General features: G+C 49.4%; 1 protein-coding gene across 1 annotated transcript in view; it reads left to right on the top strand.

The window, feature by feature from the left end:
* Positions 1–21,416, top strand: part of LOC147748377 (prostaglandin E2 receptor EP1 subtype-like) — a 98,778-nt gene extending 77,362 nt beyond the window's left edge. Inside the window, exon 3 of the mRNA XM_086961010.1 lies at positions 20,145–21,416. Within this exon, the coding sequence (XP_086817136.1) occupies positions 20,145–20,411 (267 nt within the window). The 3' untranslated portion in view covers positions 20,412–21,416. The remainder of the gene's footprint in view (positions 1–20,144) is intronic.
* Positions 21,417–21,750: the final 334 nt, after the last annotated feature.

Below are 21,750 nucleotides of genomic sequence, written 5' to 3' on the forward strand. Positions count from 1 at the left end.
CGTAAGAGGAATCTGATCGGAATATCCGAGGCCTTTCCGGAGATGAAGAATTTTCAGGCGTTGCATTGCCCTGTAATGCAGGGGACCCGGAAAAATCGCCTGAATGGAAGACGCCAGCAGACCGACTACACGTGCCAACGACCTCAACGACACAGTCGGTCTGGAAATAACAGAAGTCAACTCTCTCTTGATATAACGCATCTTTTGGTTGGGCAAGAGAAGTTGACAAGTTACCGAGTCGATCTGGAAGCCCAGGAAATCGATACGCTGGGCTGGAATCAAAACCGATTTCTGAACATTGATTAGAAAACCCAGAGACTGTAAAAGAGTGATGGACAATTCCAGATGTTGAAGAAGTTTGAGTGGACAATCCGCCATAAGGAGAATATCGTCCAGATAAATAATCAACCTGACACCCAGAGACCGAAGATGTTCCACAACTGGTCTCAACAGCTTCGTGAAGCACCATGGTGCCGACGAAAGACCGAACGGGAGAACCTGATACTCGTACCAGACTCCCTGCCAGAGAAACTGGAGAAATCGGCGATGTGGTTTGTAAATCGGAACCGAGAGATATGCATCTTTGAGGTCCAGCCTGACCATCCAATCCCCTTCTCGAAGGAGATCCCTCAAGAGATGGATTCCCTCCATCTTGAAATGTCGATAGACGACTCCGCCGTTGAAGTCTTTCAGGTTGAGAACAAGGCGAGCACCGCCCCCTTTTTTCTCGACCAGAAAGACAGAACTGGCAAACCCCTTTGGATGACGGGTGGTTGGAATCACCGCCCCCTTCCTGAGAAGAGAGTCTATCTCCTCGGAGAGACAAACCTGATCCTGAAGAGAAAAACGCAGACAAGGAGGGGGACAAGTCTGATGCATCGGGTGATAGAATTCTATTCTGAACCCCTGAACAGTTTGTAGCACCCAAGCATCGCCGGAGAGCATGCGCCAATTCTGCAGGAAAAACTGAATGCGACCCCCCAACATCACATCGCATGCATGAATCAGGCTCACCTGTAGAGTGGGAATCCTGGTATTGTCCCTGATGACCACCGGAACGTCCTTTGCCGTACTGGCCTTTTCCTTTTCTGGAAGGATAAAAGTTGGCTCTTGATGAATAACCTGCGTCGTAGGAGCCTCTGTGCTGAGAGGAATTGCCTCTCTGGGACTGATTGGCAGAACCACGGCCGAACGAGCGTCCCCTACCTCGTCCCGCCTTTCCAAAAACCGGACGCATGGCTCGCCGCAAGGAGGCCTGCGCCTTGTCGATGCCACTGAAGGTGGATACAAAGCGTGTGAGTTCCTTAAGGAATGGCTGACCAAACAGGAGGCCGTCCGCCTCAGGGCCCGACTCAGAAGTGGCTAATTCAGATAGTCTAGGGTCAAGCTTTAACAAGATGGACCTGCGACGTTCCGCAGACATTGCACAATTCGCATTACCCAATTGGCAAATCGCCCGTTGCGCCCATTCGATCATCTCCTTTGGGTTCACAAGGGCAGAAGCTTCCTGTGCCCTGTAACCTAGGTCCAAAATCTTAGTGAGAGGCCCAAGCAGGTCCAACATCTTATCCTGACAGGACCGCCAAGATCTATCCAGGCCCTTCTTTGGGTCCTTGGCATATTTTTTCAAATACGTGACCATCATGGGGTCAACGTCTGGGGTCTCAGCCAAATGGGCAGACAAATCAGGCCTCGGGCATTCCGAGCGCAACCGGGCACGAACCGAAGCCTCAAAAGGCTGACGGATATGTGCCTCACTGTAGGCAGCTACAGCCGGAGAAGGCCCCCATGAGGAAGAGTTCGGGTGAATGATGTCTGCAGGCTCGAAATTGAGCACCGGAGGACGCTCAGGAGCGTCTACAAAATGCTCCTTACAGACCCGTTTTTTAGGTGGAGGAGAAACATGGTCTGAAGAGGCGGAGGATAACACATTGTCCGAATCAGCCTCGTGAAGACAAGCAGTTGTGGATGGCGCAGATGCTAAACTTTTCGCCAGACGCTGAAAATCAGTTTTGTGAGGGTTAACAGGCGACTTCGCCGTTTTCTTGGCAGCAGGCAACCAGCCCTGCTGCTGAGCATAGAGATTGAGATGACGCTTCAAAGGATTAATAGCACGTACAAGTGCTTTGTTAACGGATTGCTGAACACCTTTGTCTAACTGTTCAACCAAATCCTGTTCCAAGGAGCCTTCCTCCTCATCAGCATAATAATAATAGTCGTCTTCAGCGTCATCATAATAATCAGCCATTCTACAGCAAGTAGAGGTAAGTGCCCACAAGACGACTTGAACAATATGGAGTGTTGACAAAAAACACAAGTCAAGGGGGAGTGTTGAGACCCCAAAGCAGGCTTTGAAGAAGCAGGAAATAAACCTGACTCGAAAAAGTATTAGAATGTGGAGGGAGCCAAAGCCTGTACCAAATAAAACACTCTAGGCAGAGCCTATGCCAAGAAATAACAACCAAAGCCCTCCAAAGACCTCGGTGTCTGACGGGGTTAACTCCGGTGACAGGCCGTGGGCAAAACGTCAATACGCCGTCGCTCAACCAGCTGAGGAAACACCAACAACCGGAAATGGGACAGCGCGCATGCGCGACTGTCGCCTGTCCTCGAAGACCGTCGCAAGAGCGCTCGCGCTCCAAAGCAAAACGGAACCCCTGCTCCCGCTCCACTAACAGCGCGCGAGCAGCTAGGAAGCGCTCGTGCAAGGAAACGGAGGTGAGGCACACGCTCCGACAACAAAGGAAACTGCACGCCGGCAGCAAACAACACGCGCGAAGAGTGAACGGAGACACAGCCCCAGACGCGCGATCACAAAGCGCAAAGGCAAGCACAAAGCATATAGCAAATAACAATGCGCAAAGTCAAGAAACATTAAGAGAGTAAATATAAAGCACTTAACTGGCTGCGGAGCAGCAAAGAAAGAGGAAGTGGTTACCTCTGAGACTGTTTATATACTATGGGTGTACTCTATGGTTGCCCTATTTCTGTTTTTTCTTTACTGTAATGTGATTGGCTGCTATGTGTCAGTAAAGAAATGAGGCTAAGCATAATCAGAGCCTCCTGTCCTGACATAGAATTCTCATATGTTTTGGTTTGTGCTGCAACTAATATAGAAATTGCTAAGTATCATCATGTCTTGCCCTTAGCCCAGCCTCCAGCCCCGCCCCCTGACTACACCGCACTGGCTGCAGACTCACCAGTTGGTCGCGACTTACACTTTGGAAAACGTTGCCCTATAGGGTACATTTTACTAACAGACCACAGCGTTAGACAACTCCCAGTTAAAAGGACATTGCCGGTTAGTGGTGAAGTAGCGGCCTCTTGTGACTTTTGTAGGTACTGCTGCTGCAGAACATGAAGCAGAAGCATGACGCTAAATCAATAATACCTTCGTTTCTCTTGACAAGATACTTAGGGCCCGATGTAGGTAGGGCTTTACCGATCGGTATCGGCCGAAAATACCGATTTTTGGCCCTTACCGATCGGTAAACAGCCATCGAGATGTAGGGAACCAAAAACAGAACGAATCGGATAGAAAACCGATTCGGAATGTGTACCGAATGTGAAAGAATCCGATACGTACATACCGAAAATCGGATATGTAACGATTCGGAAAAACACCGATTCGGTTACAAAGACCGAATCGGTCCATGTACCGAATCGTTAGTGACACCGAATCGGAAAATCACCGATTCGGTCCCACTACCGATTCGTTAGTGACACCGAATCGGAAAATCACCGATTCGGTCCCACTACCGATTCGTTAGTGACACCGAATCGGAAAATCACCGAATCGGTCCTACTACCGATTCGTTAGTGACACCGATTCGGAAAATCACCGATTCGGTCCATGTACCGAATCGGAAAAAATACCGATTCGGACATGATCCGAATCGGAAAACATGCCGATTCGTATGAATCTCCGATCGGGAAATTCCCCGATTCCGACAGTTGGGGAGATGTAGGGAGGCACAGAAACACCGAAATCGGCTCAAAATCGGTAGAATTCACTCGGTATTTACCATGGATTGCAATCAGGTGGTAACCAACTCCAACCCATATAAACAGTCCCAAAATGCATTGCAACTTGCAGGATGGCAGCTTTCTATGTCATTGCGAGGCGGCTACGGCTACAGCAGGAAGGACTGAGGGAATGGCTAAGAAATGAACAGGTCTACAGACAGAGGATAACCCTGTTCATGCTCACTGAGGCTGAGATCCTACAGAGATACAGGCTGGACTCTGACACCATACTTGAGCTCATCAGGGACCTTAAGCCATACTTGGACCACCACACCCCAAGGGCACACGCCATCCCTGCGCACGTCCAGGTGCTATGCAGCCTACACCTGGTAGCGTCTGGCAGCTATCAAAGTGGAGTAGCAGCAGCAGGAGGGGTGAGCCAGAGCAGCCTGTCAAGGTTCTTCCACATATTCCTTGACGCCATGATAGACAGGATGGACCAATACATCTCATTCCCTGCAACCCACGCAGAACTGCTACAAACCAAAGCGGACTTCTACCAGATGGCACACTTTCCCCAAGTCATCGGTTGCATAGATGGCACGCATATTCCGATTTGCCCACCAGCGGACACCGAATACATATACCGCAATCGGAAATCGACACACACCATCAACGTGCAGGTGATCTGCAATGCCAAGTGCACCATCACAGACCTGGTAGCAAAATTTCCAGGGAGTACCCATGACTCCTATATATTCCAACAGAGCGGCATATATGCACGGCTGATGGCTGGCGATTTTGGAGAAGGATACCTCCTAGGTGAGCCACATCATCAGACCCCCATAACACATAGTAGGTAGGTGTAATACATGTATGCATGTGTCTAATGTGACCCCTTTCTCTTCCAGGCGACAGTGCATATGCCCTCCGCTCATTCATACTCACCCCCTACCTCAACCCCTCCACACCCAGCCAAAGGAGGTATAACCGTGCCCACATACGCACCAGGAATGTTGTTGAACGGACCTTTGGCATCTGGAAAAGTAGATTCAGATGCCTGCACAAGAGTGGAGGTGCAAGGCAGTATACCCCCATCACCTGCTGCAAGATCATAGCTGTATGTGCAATGTTACACAACCTTGCGGTCAAGAAGGGCACTGAGGTGGAGTTGTCTGACTACGAGGACTATGACGACGACGAAGCTGTGCCACTGACACAGCCAGCTGGGGTGTGTACGCCATGTGATGGCAGATACAGACGTGAGGAGATCACTGAGAACTATTTCTGACTGAGTACAGATGCAAAGACAGCTAAATGTTGCTTGGAAAATAAAATTTTTAATAGTGATGCACCACAGTTACATCACTGAAGTGCATCAAAAAATGGAGTCTGTCTAAACAAATAAAGTCCAGGGCCTTGGTTTGATCATCCCCCCTTGCCAGCCTATTTTTTGGCCCGCTTTCCAGACCCACTGGGGTGTCCCTCGGCCCCCTCCGAATGGCCTGCAGCATCAGCGGATCGCCTGGTGCTCCTCCTTGGCTCTGATGCAGCGCTGGCCGGGCTGCTGCGGCTGCTGCTGTCACCAGCATCACCCAGGTCCAGGGCAGGATTGGAGGCGGCGTTTGATATTAACATGGCCTCCATGGCCGTGGTGATCCTGGCCATCCCCCTGGTCAGCTCAGCAGTATGCTGACTCTGCACCGACTCCTGATTTGAGCTACGATGGCACAGCTGTGCCGTCGCCGCTGCAAGGCGGGCCATGGCCCGGTTGAGCACCCGGGCATCCCTCCTGCGCGCAACCTCATGCTCCTCCTGCCTGGCAGAGGAGTGGGTGATGGCAGTGGTCAGCCTGCCCAACCCTGCTGCCACCTCCTTGTTGCTGTCCACAACAGCCTGGAACCCCTTCACCAACTCCCCCATCTGCAGGTTGTGCTGCAGGAGCTGGCGTTGGCAGGCCATGGTGGATCTGGCCTGTTGGCGCTGGATTTTGACCATCTGGCCCTCCAGGCCCAGGAACACACTGCCCTCCCGTGCTGGTGCAGCAGTGGTGGTGGTGGTGGTGGTGGTGGTGGCACGGCGTCTGGCACTGCTGCCTCCGGCCTGCTGAGTGGGCTGGGGTGCCACTGGTGGTGGTGTGGTGCTGGCCGGTCCCGGAGCCCCTGCTCCCAGGACAGGTAGGACGGGTGGCAAGGCCACGGTTGTGGCAGGAGCTGTTGTCGGCGGAATGGTCTGCCTTGTTGGGGAGTTGTATGGTGAAAATTGCAAGGGGGGTGAGCTGGGCAGTACTGGGGAGTGCACTGCCTGGAAATCAATCACCAGGACTCCCTCCATTCCAAGCCCTGGGGTGTCTCCTTCCTCATCCTCTTCCTCCTCCTCCTGGCCAGGCTGGCTGGTGCTCGGCCCTGCCACTGCAGTATGTGATGTCGAAGCTCCCTCTGCTGCCACAGTGGTGCCGCCTGATGGTGCCCCTAGGTACAAAGAAGCATTTGTAAACTGAGTGCCGATGTATTACAGTCAGTACAATTATGGCATTCCACATGTCCTTGCATCTCCTTACACCGTGTCACACTGTTTCCTGTCTTGTGATTCTGCACTGACATATTTGGCTAACTTCTGCTGACTACATGTACCATGATGCTTGTCTCTTGTATGTTGGTGACAGTACAGTGCTGGTGTTTGCCTATGCATTGTGTCTAATGGGGAGGTGTCTGGTAGGGTGTGTCATGATGCGCATGCTTCTTACCTGTAGCTGTGGCCATCGCAGTGCTGTCCAGGGTCCCGATCCCTACGATGCTCTCCCTCTCGATGGTGCTGGAGACAATTTCCTCCAGCTCGGTGAGGGGTGGCGCCGGGTTCTTGCCTCCTCCGGTGAGTCCAGCCTGCCTTTGGAGGTCGGCCAGCTTCCTCTTGGTGAGGCTGCGGAGGTCATAGAACCTTTTCTTAAGTTCCTCAATGGACCTGGGGGTGACTCCAGCAGCATTGACCTTCTGGGCGATGTCTGCCCACAATCTCCTCTTGGTGCTGTCTGGCACGTTGAGGGACAGCTTGCCAAAGAGCTGGCGGTGCACCCTCACCACCTCCTCAACCAGCACCTGTAGTTCTGTGGTGGTGAATTTGGGCTTCCTCTTTTGGGAGGACTTCTGGCTTCCTGCCTGATCTGCCATATTCTCTTGCTCCTGCTCAGTCTGCAACCTCCTTCTCCCACTGCTGCTAACTGTGTGTTGGGCTCAGGCAGGCTTTCCAGAAACTTCTAGAAACTTCTTAATTGGCTGCACCTGCCAGGGTTGCCACTCCCTGTTTGGGTGGGGGAGGGGGAGCCACCTCATTGGCTGAATCGCCTATTGCCGAGTCTGCTTTTACCGATTCGGTAAAATCCGAATCGGTAAAATCCGATTCGGTATTGTCCGATTCGGTAAAAGCCGAATCGGGTCATGCAATGCTTTCCTATGGGCTTTTTCGCCATGGGTCTATGATTGCCGATTCGGTTTTTACCGAATCGGCTTTTACCGATTCGGTATTCGCCGAATCGGAAATATCCGATTCGGTGGTAGCCGATTCGGTATTTTCCGATTCGTTGTTGGCCGATTCGGTAATTTCCGATTCGGACCGAGCTGAATCGGAACGTACCGAATCTCATTACCGATGCCGACCGAATCGGTTTTCATTCGGTATTTTTTTCCTACATCTCGTTTTCCGATTTCAGAATACCGATTCGGCCCGCCTCGGTATTTTGAAATCGGAAAATCCCGTTTACCTACATCGGGCCCTTAGCCCCGCCGAGGTCTGTCTGCATGCATCATTCTTCCACAGAAATGTACTCATCATTTTCTAGAGTTTAATGGATTCTGAAGAAAGGATATATTTACCTCTCGGTGATAAAACCCCAGAGTTATTGCCAAGAACCTGCACAAGATAACACAGATAACTGAGTCAGAGATATAAAGTCACTGAAGATAAAATTACCATATTCTGTCCAGGTGCAGTAAGCATGAACCCATCAGACTAAGCCGAACAGATACACAGGACTAAGCATTTAGGGGCACATTTACAAGCCCCTTGCGCCTCTTTTACGCCACAGTTGCGTCACTTTTGTGACGCAGCGGCGGCGCAAAAGATGCGCCATGGTGCGGGGTATTTACAACGTGACGTATCTCCCAAATGCGTCACGTTGTAAAGCCCTGCGCCAGAAGGAGACGTTCCTGCGCAGGGGCGGGGGTGGCGTTCCGGCGCAAGAACGCCTCCTAAAAGTGGCTGAGTGAAATCTACAAGAATTCACTCAGTCACTTTTGGGCCCATGCTGCGTCAAAACCCTGTGCCTGCTTCAAGCAGGTGTAAGGATTCATGCAGCATTGTGGAGTTAGGGCCCCCCAGAGCATTGCTGGAGCTGCGTCGCGCTTGCGATGCAGCTCCAGCAATGCGCCGCTTTTACGGCACAGATGCGTGACACATCTGTGCCGTTTTTGCCCTATGGTGCTCCGCATTGTAAATGCGGTGAATTCAGGGTGGCGTAGTTGCGGCGCACAATAACTGGCGCATCCCTGCTGTTATGCAGGGATGCGCCAGTTATTGTAAATCTGCCCCTTAGTCTGGACAATGGTAGGAGCTGTGACTGCTTCATATTGCTTCTACGGTCCTTGTAAGACACGATAGTGCCACCTGGTAGCGGATACACACATTGCAGACAAGGGCGCTTATTCACAAGCCCATTGCTCCACTGGTGCATCACTTTTTTTGGTGCACTGGTCATTCAAAACACCCTTGCATGGCTTTTAATGGCCTTGTAAATACGACCCCTTTTCACACATCACTTTGAGTGTAAGGGGGTGCCATGGGTGTTGCTGTGGATGTTCCCACGCAACACCCATGGATTCTGCCGCATTACCAGATTTACAAAGTCTCGTAAACCTGGGAATGCGTCAGAATCCTAACCTTCCCTTACTCATGAAGTAACCGTGGATATCTCTACTATAATTCCCGGGCAAGAGATTTCAATTTCCTGCTATATTGAACATGGGGTTAACTCTTGCATGGCACCATGCTTCCCTTTAACTAACCTTCACCAGTTTTCGTTCCCACTTGTCCACCATTGGGGCTGTGGAGGATTTCAAATGAGAGATAATCAAAGACTGGCTACTAACATCGCTATGAACATATGGCTGAGATACCCGCCACCCCCTCTCGACACAAACCCCAAGGATGGGAAACCGGAAACGGTTCTGAACTTTTGGAAGGCGGGAGGGAGTGACCCTCCCGGCTGTATTTATTAAAATATGAAACAAAATTAAAACATTAAAATAACAGTTTCATATTATGTACAATTTCATTTCCACATTACGATGTTTGGCTAACCTTAACAGATCTCTAATACAAAGGTTCTCCTAGCCGAACTAACATCCTACAAAACATTTGACTTGAAATTGTACATCCTAACGTTAAGGGCCAACGGCAAGGTCGTAACCGGTGTCAGATCCCTAAACCAGAAATACCCCCCTCACTTGTGAGGGGAGCGACCGCACAGAGGCGTACCTCAAGTGCATCTACCAATTTCCCTTTGACTTGACGGGGGCCCCAATGAACTCGACGCCATTTAACGGTCGTCCGAGGACTCGTGTGAGGTGTCTAAAAGGAAGCGTAAACCCCCTCCCAAACCCCACACAACTTACCCCATCTGCCGTCGCAGATGTCCTAGCCCCGGGAAATTCCCCAGGAGGGCCCGTAGCTCCTCCTATCCAGGAAGGGGCCTTGACCGCCTTTCCTTTCCTTCCGGCGGCCCATCCTTAGAAGGGACCGCCTCCCCGTTGAGGGGCCAATGGCCACCTCCCCTGAGCGCTCCCATCCGTAATGGGTGACGCCCCCCCCATAGGGATCTTCCAATTACTGCTCACCGATCATGACCTTACCGCCCGACCAAAATAAATACGACAAATGGCTAAAATTACTAATGAAAAACAAAGAAGGCGATCATAACTAGTTACGTATGATTACTGATCAACACTAGTGCAACATTACTTTATTTAAAACAAACATACTGTAAATGAGCATTCTCCTTTATTGCATACTCGAAATAACACAGCAATCATCCCAACCTGTAAGAAATACGGTTAACACGTTCAAACTTTATTTAGAAACAACTTGCTGTCTTCAGGGGCTGGTGGGTGGGTCCAAATTGGCTCTTCGTTCCGTCTCGAGCTCACGTGCAGCGGGGAGGTGCAGCTTCAGAGCACAGGAACAAGAGGATGCTTTCTTGACTTGCTGCTCCTTTTATCCGTCTTCGGGCGGGCGTAAACCCGCCTCCGCCTGCCTCCGAGGGCGTGGCCGTCCGTGTCAGTGCCTAGGACAACCCACTCCAGGGCGGGAAAAAGGCGCGCCCCGGCTACGCCGCTTCGGGCATACCAGCCGAGACTCGCCTCCCGCCCAAGATTGCCTCCCGGGGGGATCGGGGTCCTCCACCATACGTTCGGGGGGACCGAATGGTCGCCCCTTTCCATATGGCTGAGATACCCGCCACCCCCTCTCGACACAAACCCCAAGGATGGGAAACCGGAAACGGTTCTGAACTTTTGGAAGGCGGGAGGGAGTGACCCTCCCGGCCGTATTTATTAAAATATGAAACAAAATTAAAACATTAAAATAACAGTTTCATATTATGTACAATTTCATTTCCACATTACGATGTTTGGCTAACCTTAACAGATCTCTAATACAAAGGTTCTCCTAGCCGAACTAACATCCTACAAAACATTTTACTTGAAATTGTACATCCTAACGTTAAGGGCCAACGGCAAGGTCGTAACCGGTGTCAGATCCCTAAACCAGAAATACCCCCCTCACTTGTGAGCGGAGCGACCGCACAGAGGCGTACCTCAAGTGCATCTACCAATTTCCCTTTGACTTGACGGGGGCCCCAATGAACTCGACGCCATTTAACGGTCGTCCGAGGACTCGTGTGAGGTGTCTAAAAGGTAGCGTAAACCCCCTCCCAAACCCCACACAACTTACCCCATCTGCCGTCGCAGATGTCCTGGCCCCGGGAAATTCCCCAGGAGGGCCCGTAGCCCCTCCTATCCAGGAAGGGGCCTTGACCGCCTTTCCTTTCCTTCCGGCGGCCCATCCTTAGAAGGGACCACCTCCCCGTTGAGGGGCTAATGGCCACCTCCCCCGAGCGCTCCCATCCGTAATGGGTGACGCCCCCCATAGGGATCTTCCAATTACTGCTCACCGATCATGACCTTACCGCCACAGGCCGGATAGTTGACCGGCTATCCGGACCCCCCACAACAAATCCTGCCTAAAGGTCATGGTTTAAACTCTTTAGCCAAGCTATGAGGTCACCTATGAGTAACTCATTGCCCACCCGGGACAAATGAACCCCATCCCCCAAATACATACTGTCCCCCTTGATACAACCATGCGGAACAGAATGCAGTGTACTTGAACGAAACAATCTACCCAATTTGTTATTTACTTTCTTTACTGAGTGATTCAGAGCAGAAACCGAAATAGCCCCCCGCCACACTTTCCGTGGAATCATATGGGACCATGCAATTGTGCACCCTGGAACTCTTCTTGCCAACCAACTTACTGTGGAGAGCACTGCCTCGAGAAGAAGTCGTCTACCAGTGGCCACCAAATCGTTGCCCCCAAGATGGACTATGATTATAGACGGCGGTGACCTTGTCCGCCCTAACAAACCCTCGAAAAAGGATTGAAACTGGTCAATACAGAGCCCGCACCTTCCGTAGAAGGTCACCCTGTACCCGTATTCCCCAGCCATGTGAATCATGTCACCTGCTTTGAATACGTCTGCGGCCCGCCTCACGTATGAGTGGCCCACGACCCACACCTCCTTTTTCGCAGCCGGTGATGTCTGACCGCTGGTCCCCAGGTGTCGGGTCGACTGCACAGTCCGCCCCGCCTCGTAAGCTTGCGCAACTGAAAACCAAACAAAAACAGGAAGCGTGAGTACATCATTACAGCTTCACAACATGTGCAACCGCACATACCTTTTGTAACAGTTCGAGGACCAACGCCCCAAACGTTTTACTTTCTCAACACTCAGACCCCTGGCTGTAGCCTCAGTAGCAGCCCCTATCCGAAAGGAATGGGTCCCGAACTCGCTGGGGTTCAAGCCCGCGGCCGAAATTGACATCGCAAGCACCCGCTGGAACTGAAACCTCATCAGTGGGGTGGCGTCAGCGTGTCTCAACAAGGTCCCCCTCCATGATGCCACCCTCTGCGCTAAATATTCCTCTACGCAAACAACAGGGCACATGGAAGACCCGGGAATCCTCTGAATGATTATGCAGTCCCCAACCGCGCCCTGATCGGTTTTGGACCTGACAAACGAGACAGTCATCGTCTCCACCTTGACCTGAACGTGCTCCCGGCACAGTCCCCCCATCGTATACTGCTTGTTCTTCGCCACTAGTTTGCTTACCCGCATAGCCCCATGGAATGCCAGCGCAAATGCGGCTCGGAATAACACTGTTTCATACTGGGATGAACACGTTGCAGGGAGTACGGACAATAACAGGGCCAGCCTATCCAAACCTATCGGGTGCCTCTCATCTACTCTGCGACCCTCAAGGCGTTGCCACCCACGTAGCGCTTTCTGCACCACGAAAGACGCTGTCGGGTCCTGGATCCCATTAGCCTTTGCCATAAAGGAAATGGCGGCCCGATGCCTCTGGGCCGTAGCTACTGATTTGCCTGCCTGATGTAAAGACAGCAAAAATTTTACGACAGGCTCTTCCTGTCCCCAAAGCTCCCCCCCAGCAGAACCCAAAAAGGACCAATAGGAACGGAACGCCCCTTCATATGCCTTCCTTGTCCTGGGTGCTAAACTCTCTCCCACGAGGTTTTGTAGTTCGGGGCACCGAGAGACCAGAGAGCTTCAGGAAAGGGTGCCGCCACCGGGTCCGCTGTGGGCAGAAAACCCCAGAAGGCCTGCATACGGAAACGAGAAAGCGCATCAGCCGCCTGGTTCAGTACCCCCGGGACATGTCTTGCCCTAAAGAGCACATTCAACTGCATACACAATAACACAATTTCTTTGAGCAGTCTCAGAATCCATTTGCAACGTGCTGCCTGACTATTGATACACTCAACCACAGTCATGTTATCAGACCAGAACACCACAGAGTGATCCCGAAACCCCTCCGGCCATGTTTTCAAGGCCACCAAAATAGGGAAGAGTTCAAGAAAAGCAATGTTACTCGTCAGCCCGCACTCGTGCCACCATGACGGCCACTTTTGAGCCGACCATTGTGTACCAAATATGGCACCAAAACCTATACTCCCCGCCGAATCTGTCCAAAGCCCCAGCTCCTCGGAGGACACCGCTGGTTTGTTCCAGACAATTCGACCATTGAAATCCGCCAGAAATGCCAACCAAATGCGCATATCCTGGCGAACCTCTGCCGAGAGCCTCGTGCGGTGATGTCCTTCCTTCAGGCCGACCATGGCTTGTGCAATCGAGCGGGAAAAGGGACGGGCCATTGGCATTACTCTCAGGGCAAAATTCAACTGGCCCACCACTTGTTGCAATTGATGTAAATTTACTTTCGTCGCACAAATACATGTTTCAAGGGATGTCCTGAATTTTAACACTTTTTCTCTGGGTAATCTAAAACAACCTTCTTCCGAGTCGAGCTCGATCCCGAGAAACTCGAGCAAAGTTGAGGGACCCACAGTCTTACCTGGCGCCAATGGCACACCAAAATGGTTCATTAAGACACAGAATTCATGTAAGGCCTGTCCACATTCAGGATCCCCGGCTGCCCCCAAGAACAGAAAGTCATCGAGATAATGCATAACATGCTGAAAACCCGTCTTCCTTGTGAATACCCATTGCAGAAAACAACTGAATTTTTCAAAATAGGCACAGGATATAGAGCACCCCATCGGCATACATCTATCCATGTAATAGCGACCCTGAAACATAAAACCAAGGAGACGCTGATCGTCTGGGTGCACCGGGAGCAACCGGAATGCTGACTCGATGTCTGATTTTGCCATCAGCGCCCCGGGCCCCAGGCGATTCAGCATGGCGACGGCCTCATCGAAAGATGCGAACCGCACCGAACACACTTCCGGGTCTATCGCATCATTCACGGAAAGACCACGTGGGGCTGACAAGTTATGTATTAGTCTGAACTCACCCGGGTCCTTCTTGGGGACCACCCCTAGAGGGGAACAAACAAAGTTAGCAACCGGTGGCAAATCAAATGGACCGACGACACGACCCCGAGTCACCTCTTTCCCAATCTTTACCTGTACCACCGCCGTATGCTGCAAGACCGACAGTTGGTTCTTACAGTGTGCTACACCCTGAAAATCCCCCACTGGGATGCGGAAATCATATGAAAACCCGTCCCGCAACACCCCAGCGGAAGCATGATCCGGGTATTCGTTGAGCCAAGGAATCATTGCCATGGTATCAATCGGGGTAGGTAGAGGCGCCCCTCGGACTATTTCAGACCTGTTTGGCGCTTCCCCTACCACCGTTATCACCCGTCTTGGCTCTGCACATGGACTCAGGATGGGAAGACTGCCCACACCCTCCACATTCATGTCTGAACTTGCATGACCCCTGGGGCCTCGCACATTTTCCCCTGTTAAAATTCCAACAAATCCCCTTTTTACCTGCGTTGCCACTCGACTTCGAGTGGTGCTCGTTACCTGCACCCGTCCGAAAGGGTGTCCCAGAGGATTGGCGGGACGATTCACCCCCGTTACTCCCTGACAAAGGCACTTTTAACATTCCTGAACTCTCCATTTTCTGCCACGAGATGGAGTCGAAACAATCCCATGTTAGAGCTGGGTCATGCTCTTTAGCTTTTCTAAAAATATTGTCATAACAGAACCACTGATTGCCCTCGTACGCCAGAGAATACTCCATGATACGTGACTGGTAAATAGGCAACTCGGTCAACAATTCGGGCCTGCGCTCACCCATGATGGAGGTAAAAATGCCCCACGCTCTGCCCCAAGTACCTATGCTTTCGTCAACCTTAAAGGCGGCCATTTTTGCGCGCCAAACACTCGGATGCATGAGCTCCTTTTGGCTCTTCACATGCTCCATCTCGTAATGGTCGGTAAGCAAAGAAAATATGTTCACATACTTATTCGCCCAAATCTTTTCCTTAATTTCCAGTGGAACATGCTGGGCCACTTTTTCCCTTCGTGAAGGTACAGACCCCTCCCCCGCAATCGGCAATGGCCGCTTACCTGAACTAGATGCTGCATTTGCTGCCGAACTTGGGCCTGCTGCATCTTCAGCCGCTAGAACCTGCGGGGGAACAGAAGATGGTGCCTTCACAGCCTCTCTAGATTCCCGCAGTTGTCTCAATACTGCCCGGGCGTTGTCAGCCGTGGTGCCCTCACTATCTTTTCCCAACCACGCTGCTAATTGCGCCGCCAACTCGGGAGGCATATCTTCCCCGTTCACGGGGGTGACCACCACGGGGATCGGATGCCCCTCCTTCGGAACCGAGATTGTCTCCTCAAGTGGAGTATCGGGAACCGGGGTTTCCCCCCCAAGTGCCCCCCTTTTGGACCTCTTGCCTCTCCCGCCAGGGACTACTCCTGGCAAAGCTGGTCCGATGACTCGCTTCGGTCCTCCCTCCCCATTCTTAGCCGCCATCTGCTTCTTCAAATCGGCTACCTCCTTTATGAGCATGCGGAGCATCTGATCGGTCCCGACCCGCTTTCCGACCTTCTTGCCCGGCATTCTCAAGCGAAGATATCTGTAAAACAAAGAGAAAGATTACAACGCTCAAAATTGGCTCTTCGTTCCGTCTCGAGCTCACGTGCAGCGGGGAGGTGCAGCTTCAGAGCACAGGAACAAGAGGATGCTTTCTTGACTTGCTGCTCCTTTTATCCGTCTTCGGGCGGGCGTAAACCCGCCTCCGCCTGCCTCCGAGGGCGTGGCCGTCCGCGTCAGTGCCTAGGACAACCCACTCCAGGGCGGGAAAAAGGCGCGCCCCGGCTACGCCGCTTCGGGCATACCAGCCGAGACTCGCCTCCCGCCCAAGATGGCCTCCCGGGGGGATCGGGGTCCTCCACCATACGTTCGGGGGGACCGAATGGTCGCCCCTTTCCATAAAGTGCTCAGTGCCAAAATGTAAGGGCACAATCTTATTTAAAGTGCTTTCATGAAATAGCAAAGCAAATCCCCAGCTTTTAAATACAGTTAAATATTCAACCTGGACACTTCTGTTAGTGTCCTACCAATTAAAGTGCCCATGTAACAAACTTACACAAATACAAGCTTTCCTACTTCCTTGAAGTATATTTCATCAAAAAAGTGACAGTGCACAGTGTAACTCCCAGACCCAAAATGTCCTTTTCCTGCCATATTGAATGATGCGAATAACTCTCACATGGCACAAGGCTTCCTCTGACTAACCTTCACCATTTTTCATTCCCACTTGTCCATCCTATGGGCGGCTGAGGATTTCCACTGAGAGGTAATCAGAGAGCGGGCTACTAACATTTCTATAAATATGAAACGCTCCATACCAAAGTGCTCCGGTTTCTTGACCTCAAATAAAAAACCATAAGAGCTATCTTGGGAAAGTAAGGGATATCCACCCTGATTACTTTCCGTACAGCTTGAAACACCGAACTCCAAGATAACCAATAGCAGGTCCAAAGCATGTGGAATCCCCTCCTTCCTCATCACATTTTGGAACATTCCAAGACACTGCTGGGAATGCCTTATTTAATACATCAAGGTGTGATGTACAACATCCCGCCGATAAAAATTAGCTCCTCTAAGACTGGAATAGCTGAGATCGAAAGATTTTCCCCATAAATTTTGATTTAGCTTTATCCCCATATGCCTTTCCAATTTTTCACTTATTTTCCCAGCAATCTCTTTCGATCCACTATGCAGCTCTTTGCACCAGTAGCTCAAAGTTATATTTACATTGCCTACCCTAAACATCTCTGTAACTAGAGGAATCGTTATCCACCCGACAAATTGTTGAAAATTCTTCATTATTTTTTTTAATTTAACCCCTTCGAGGCTAATGACGAGCTGGGCTCGTCATGGCGCTTACCTGCCGTGCGCGGATGACAAGGCCAGCTCGTCATAAAACAATGAAAAATAATAAAACCCAGCGCAGGACGGGAAAACGCCTAGCAGCCATGGGGTTAAACACAGCAGTATAGACACCCCCTGTTCAGCCTGAGCTGCTATTCTATTACAATGAATGAGTAGTACCCCCTTCACTGCCAGTGTTGGCTGTCAGTGTTAATAGTTGCCATTGTGACTCCATCTACCTGTCCCCATTTCATTCCTCCTTGGAATCTGAAAGTTGTACACACTTTTTATCTGCTTTAAAATTCAGGCAAGCAGAGAATTTCTGAAGGTTAATTCTAAAATTTCAAAAACTTCAGAAAATCTGGAAGCTGTCCAAAACATCTACAGGGATCTAAAAAATCTGTGTACCCAACCCTCGAGTGTTCAGAGGATTTTGGCTCGCAAGACTCCCAGCTCAATCCTTTCATTAAGCCTTTTAATTCTGGGCAAAGTCACTTATCTAAGTTGGTTAATACACGAGGCGATTATTTAAACAAGCATTTGCAATGCAATCGGTCTCGCCTTTGGGACCTTATATGTATTTAGCTATGCAGCACAATAGGCTGGGAGCTGAAACATCTAGTGTTCTTTAACATGGAGGCAAAGTAAGCACCAAACTGTGTGACAGCCAGGTATGGGAACACATGGAGAGAAATATTGCTTTTCTCTGGGAAATTATATAGTCCAAAGCTGTGTTTTCGGTGGTCATATCCCTGAAAATACAAGATATGAAATATTATTGTCTACTGGTGCTCGTGGAAGACAATTTCCATAGAATGGAATCTAGAGAATGCTAAAGTGATTCTGGTATTTTACTGACCTCTGCTGGTCGTTTTCTATCAGGAAAGTTAAATAGAGGCAGTTGCCAGAAAAATAAAAAAAATAAAGTCCGTCATCAGAAAGCAATTCTGGTATTTTACTGACCTCTGCTGGTCTATAGAGGCAGTTAAACAGGTAGTAAGCAAATCTGGTATTTTTGACTATTGGTCGTTTTCTTTCAAGACAGTTAAATAGAGGCAGTTGAACAGAAATAAAAGTCCATAAACTGAAGCAGACAAGTCCTAGGGCTGATATCCAGACCCTACCAAGTACATACACATATAAGTGTATAATAAGTATATACTAAAGTATATAGAAGAGGTCTCGAATGTTCAACCTAAAAAGCAGACAAGAGCAGAGCCACTGTCCTTATGGACCGTGAATAGTATGTTGCAAAGATGGCATAGTTTCTTGAGGAACAACAGTATGTGAAACTACAAAATGATCCAGGAATGGAAATCAAAAATCAGATGTCTTGCTCATTAAAAGAAGCTGCTGATAACACATAGATAAATGAGACTGAGAGGAGATTTTTGATGAAACGCAAGGATTGACTCCAGTACTGCGTGGTTCTCCGAAAATCCACAAAGATAGTCAAAATACCCGACTGAGAACTATTGTGGCGGGGCAAGAATCTGTTTTGTACTATAGACGACTTAACTTGATGAACATTGAAAAAAACTATTAAGATGTATTCCAACCTCTATTAAGGATTCTACTGATATACTATACAAATGAGAGAATACTGAATTGTCGTAACAATATGTGTTTACTTATGATGCGGTAAACTGATATTGAAACATTCCACATGAAGAAGGAAAGGAAGCAGTGGAATAAGGGATATTAGAACATCACTGCTTTGAGGAAAATTGAATGTTTCTGTTAAAATTTCTACAAATTATTTTTACAAAATGTAGGAGTTCCATTGGGCAGCAGCATGGCTCCAACACATGATAACATTTTTATGAATGGAATACAAAAAACTGACCTTGCTAAAACACAGATGGCAAATAACTTTCATACATTTGTGGTGATGTATTGATACATGATGGCAGTATGGCAAAGGTCTTTGAAAGACCAAACTGAATTCTGAAATTCATCATCATGAAAAAAACCTTTACTTGATTTGACAGAGCAAATCATAAAAGCGTGATACGCAATTAAAAACATTTCACAATATAGAAGTTAAATTAATAAATGAGCGTGATACACACCTTCTCAAATGTGTTACATAGCAACATATGTTAAAATTCTCTAAAAACGTCAACTTAGCTGGCTTAGCTTGTTTAACATTCAGTGGCAAAAGAAGGGGGCGAATATACTTGTTTCGTAAACTCATCCACCTATGGCAAGGATGGGTAATATGTAAAGTGTCTTGTGCAACACCCATGTCACATGGACAGGTCGGGGGATCGGAGGGTTTATACCATCCCCCTAAAAGTTGAGGAAACAAATTTAACCGAAAGTATGTTAGAAGCCTTCTATGCAGAACTGACATATCTAGTGTGACATACAGTTCTATATTGCTTGAATAACACGCCATCACATGATGAATACACATACTTTAAGTCAGAGAGCCTTTGTCCCTTTCCCCCTGCTTACTGCCTTACTGGTGGTTTTGTGCACCAGTTAGCTACCCGAAACCCTCAACCAATGTTGGCCACTGGTGCTGTATAGTGGTCACCACTATGGTTTAGTATTGGGCGGCATCATCATTGGGTTTCGCACCTAGGTACTCACTTCCCTAGGTGAGTACTTCTTCCTCACGAGGGAAAGTACTGGTAGGATCCATGTAGTGAAAAAGTTAAAATTACCTACTGTATCTAAAAGTTGACGTTTAATATAAGTACAGTAGATAGTGGTAAGATTAAAAAGTGAGGTGGTGATGTTGTTCAGATGTGTAAGTTATCCTTAGAGTCACTTGTATATGGACAGTTTACACTACACAGATCCCACCTGTACTTTCCCTTAAGAGGAGGCTGTATTCACCTAGGGAAGCAAGTCCTTAAGTGCAAAACCCAATGACAATGCCGCCCGATACTACACCATAGTGGTGACCACTTAACACTACCAGTGGTCAATATTGGTTGAGGCTTTCGGGTAGAAAAATGGTACATGGAGACACCAGTAAATCATTACGTCTACTCTCTTTTGATTAAGATATGTTAAACTTGTGGAAGCTGAGTAACCTTAACGTATGCTTCTACCTACGCCCCCACTTGATATTTTGCCAATCTTAAACTCTCGTCTTTCCTTCTATTCTCTCCAGATTTTTCTGATGATGTCTGTGAATGATGTCCGCAGCGGGCACATGGACAACATGGAGCGCAATCAGTGGCTGATGTTCCTTGGGGTGCGCCTGGCATCGTGGAACCAGATCTTGGATCCCTGGGTGTACATCCTCCTTCGGCGGGCAGTGTTGAGGAAGATCTACAGCATGGTGGTGCGGCGGCCAGACCTCAAACTAAGCAAGATGGAGCGCTGGGAACTCAGCTCTTTCCAGAGTTCAGACCGCAGCGGAATCAGCCGCTTCTAGGACTAAGGCGGTACCACTCCACTGCCACTGTGAATCTCAGTCACCAGTCCAGGAAAGGTACAGGCTGAGCCTGGTCTACAAACCTTCAGCCATGAGGCATGGCACAAGAGGCATCAAATGCACGCTGTGTGTGATTAAATGCTGCCTTTACCAGTGTGTGCAAAGAGAAGAAAGCATCTTGTGCAGTGTTTACCAGTATGTGCAAGGACTACGGGATGTGTCATGGGGCACAAGGTTTACAGAGGGTCAGGGTCTTCCCTCTTGTGTTCAGCAACTTGCACAAAAGCCATATTGTCTTTAAAGTTGTGTTCGCTGATGCCTCCTAAGGTATCTATACCTCTTGTGCACAACAATGACATTTACCTGGCTGTACTCACCAAGCTTCTCCCTACTAGAGTAGGCAAGTGGAACCACCCAAGCTGTGTCCACCAGTGTGTGCAAGCGTCATGATGTCTTTCCAAGCTGTGTGTTCAGGCTCGTCCCCCAATCTCTGGATCTCCAAGAACTGGAGAGAAATAAGACATTACCCAAATGGTCATCATTTGCATGTGCAAAGGGTCCGGTTTCACAATTATTTTTCACAGAGTTTGCACCCAAGTTTTACTGATCCCTATGGTTCCTACCTTGGCCAGGAGAAGGGTGGGGGTGGTCAAACTTCGAATGATCGCTTCCAGTCACTAATAAATGGGTTATGGTTGGTTGCGATATGTTGACAACATCTCCCTTCACATTTCAATTTGTTTACATCATGGTGGGACAATGTTTTTCTTGTAAAAGTTGTTGGTGTTTTAAAGTACGTTGCCACTGGTCGCACTCAGTGGGGATCATAAGTCAAGCCAGGCCCACACCGAACTTCCAAGTACTTCCCAATTATTTCGGGAATGGTCACTGGAACCATAAGAGGAAGTGAGGGCTTCCTTTTAATGTATGTCCCAATGCTGTGCCTGTTGAACAGTGCCAGAGGGGTATACAAAAAGAGGCATTAATAAAAAGCTTACACAGGAAGTGGTGTTGCCTTTCTTCTGTGCCTGTCTGAGTGTCTGTATTGGAAACAAAGAATGAGAGGAGACATGGTGAGGGGGTTGGGCAGAGTGAAGGAAAAGTGAAGAGGCCCGACAGGGTGTGGGCGGAGCCAGGACCCAGCATGGACGAGGAAGGCCAAGGGGTTATGCAAGAGTGCGAATGTGTGCATGCAAGGTTGGAGTAGTGTGAACCCGCTGCTCAGGGGTGGGCAAGGAGGAGTGCCAGGTGGGGGAAGAAGCAGCTATGGAAAGGCGTGGTAGGGTGGAAGCAGACCTGGGGGAAGGAAAGCGTTGTAGAAGGGGTTAGAACCTGTGGA

The sequence above is a fragment of the Lissotriton vulgaris genome, chromosome 1_1, assembly GCF_964263255.1.
Source record: "Lissotriton vulgaris chromosome 1_1, aLisVul1.2, whole genome shotgun sequence".
NCBI classification, from domain to species: domain Eukaryota; kingdom Metazoa; phylum Chordata; class Amphibia; order Caudata; family Salamandridae; genus Lissotriton; species Lissotriton vulgaris.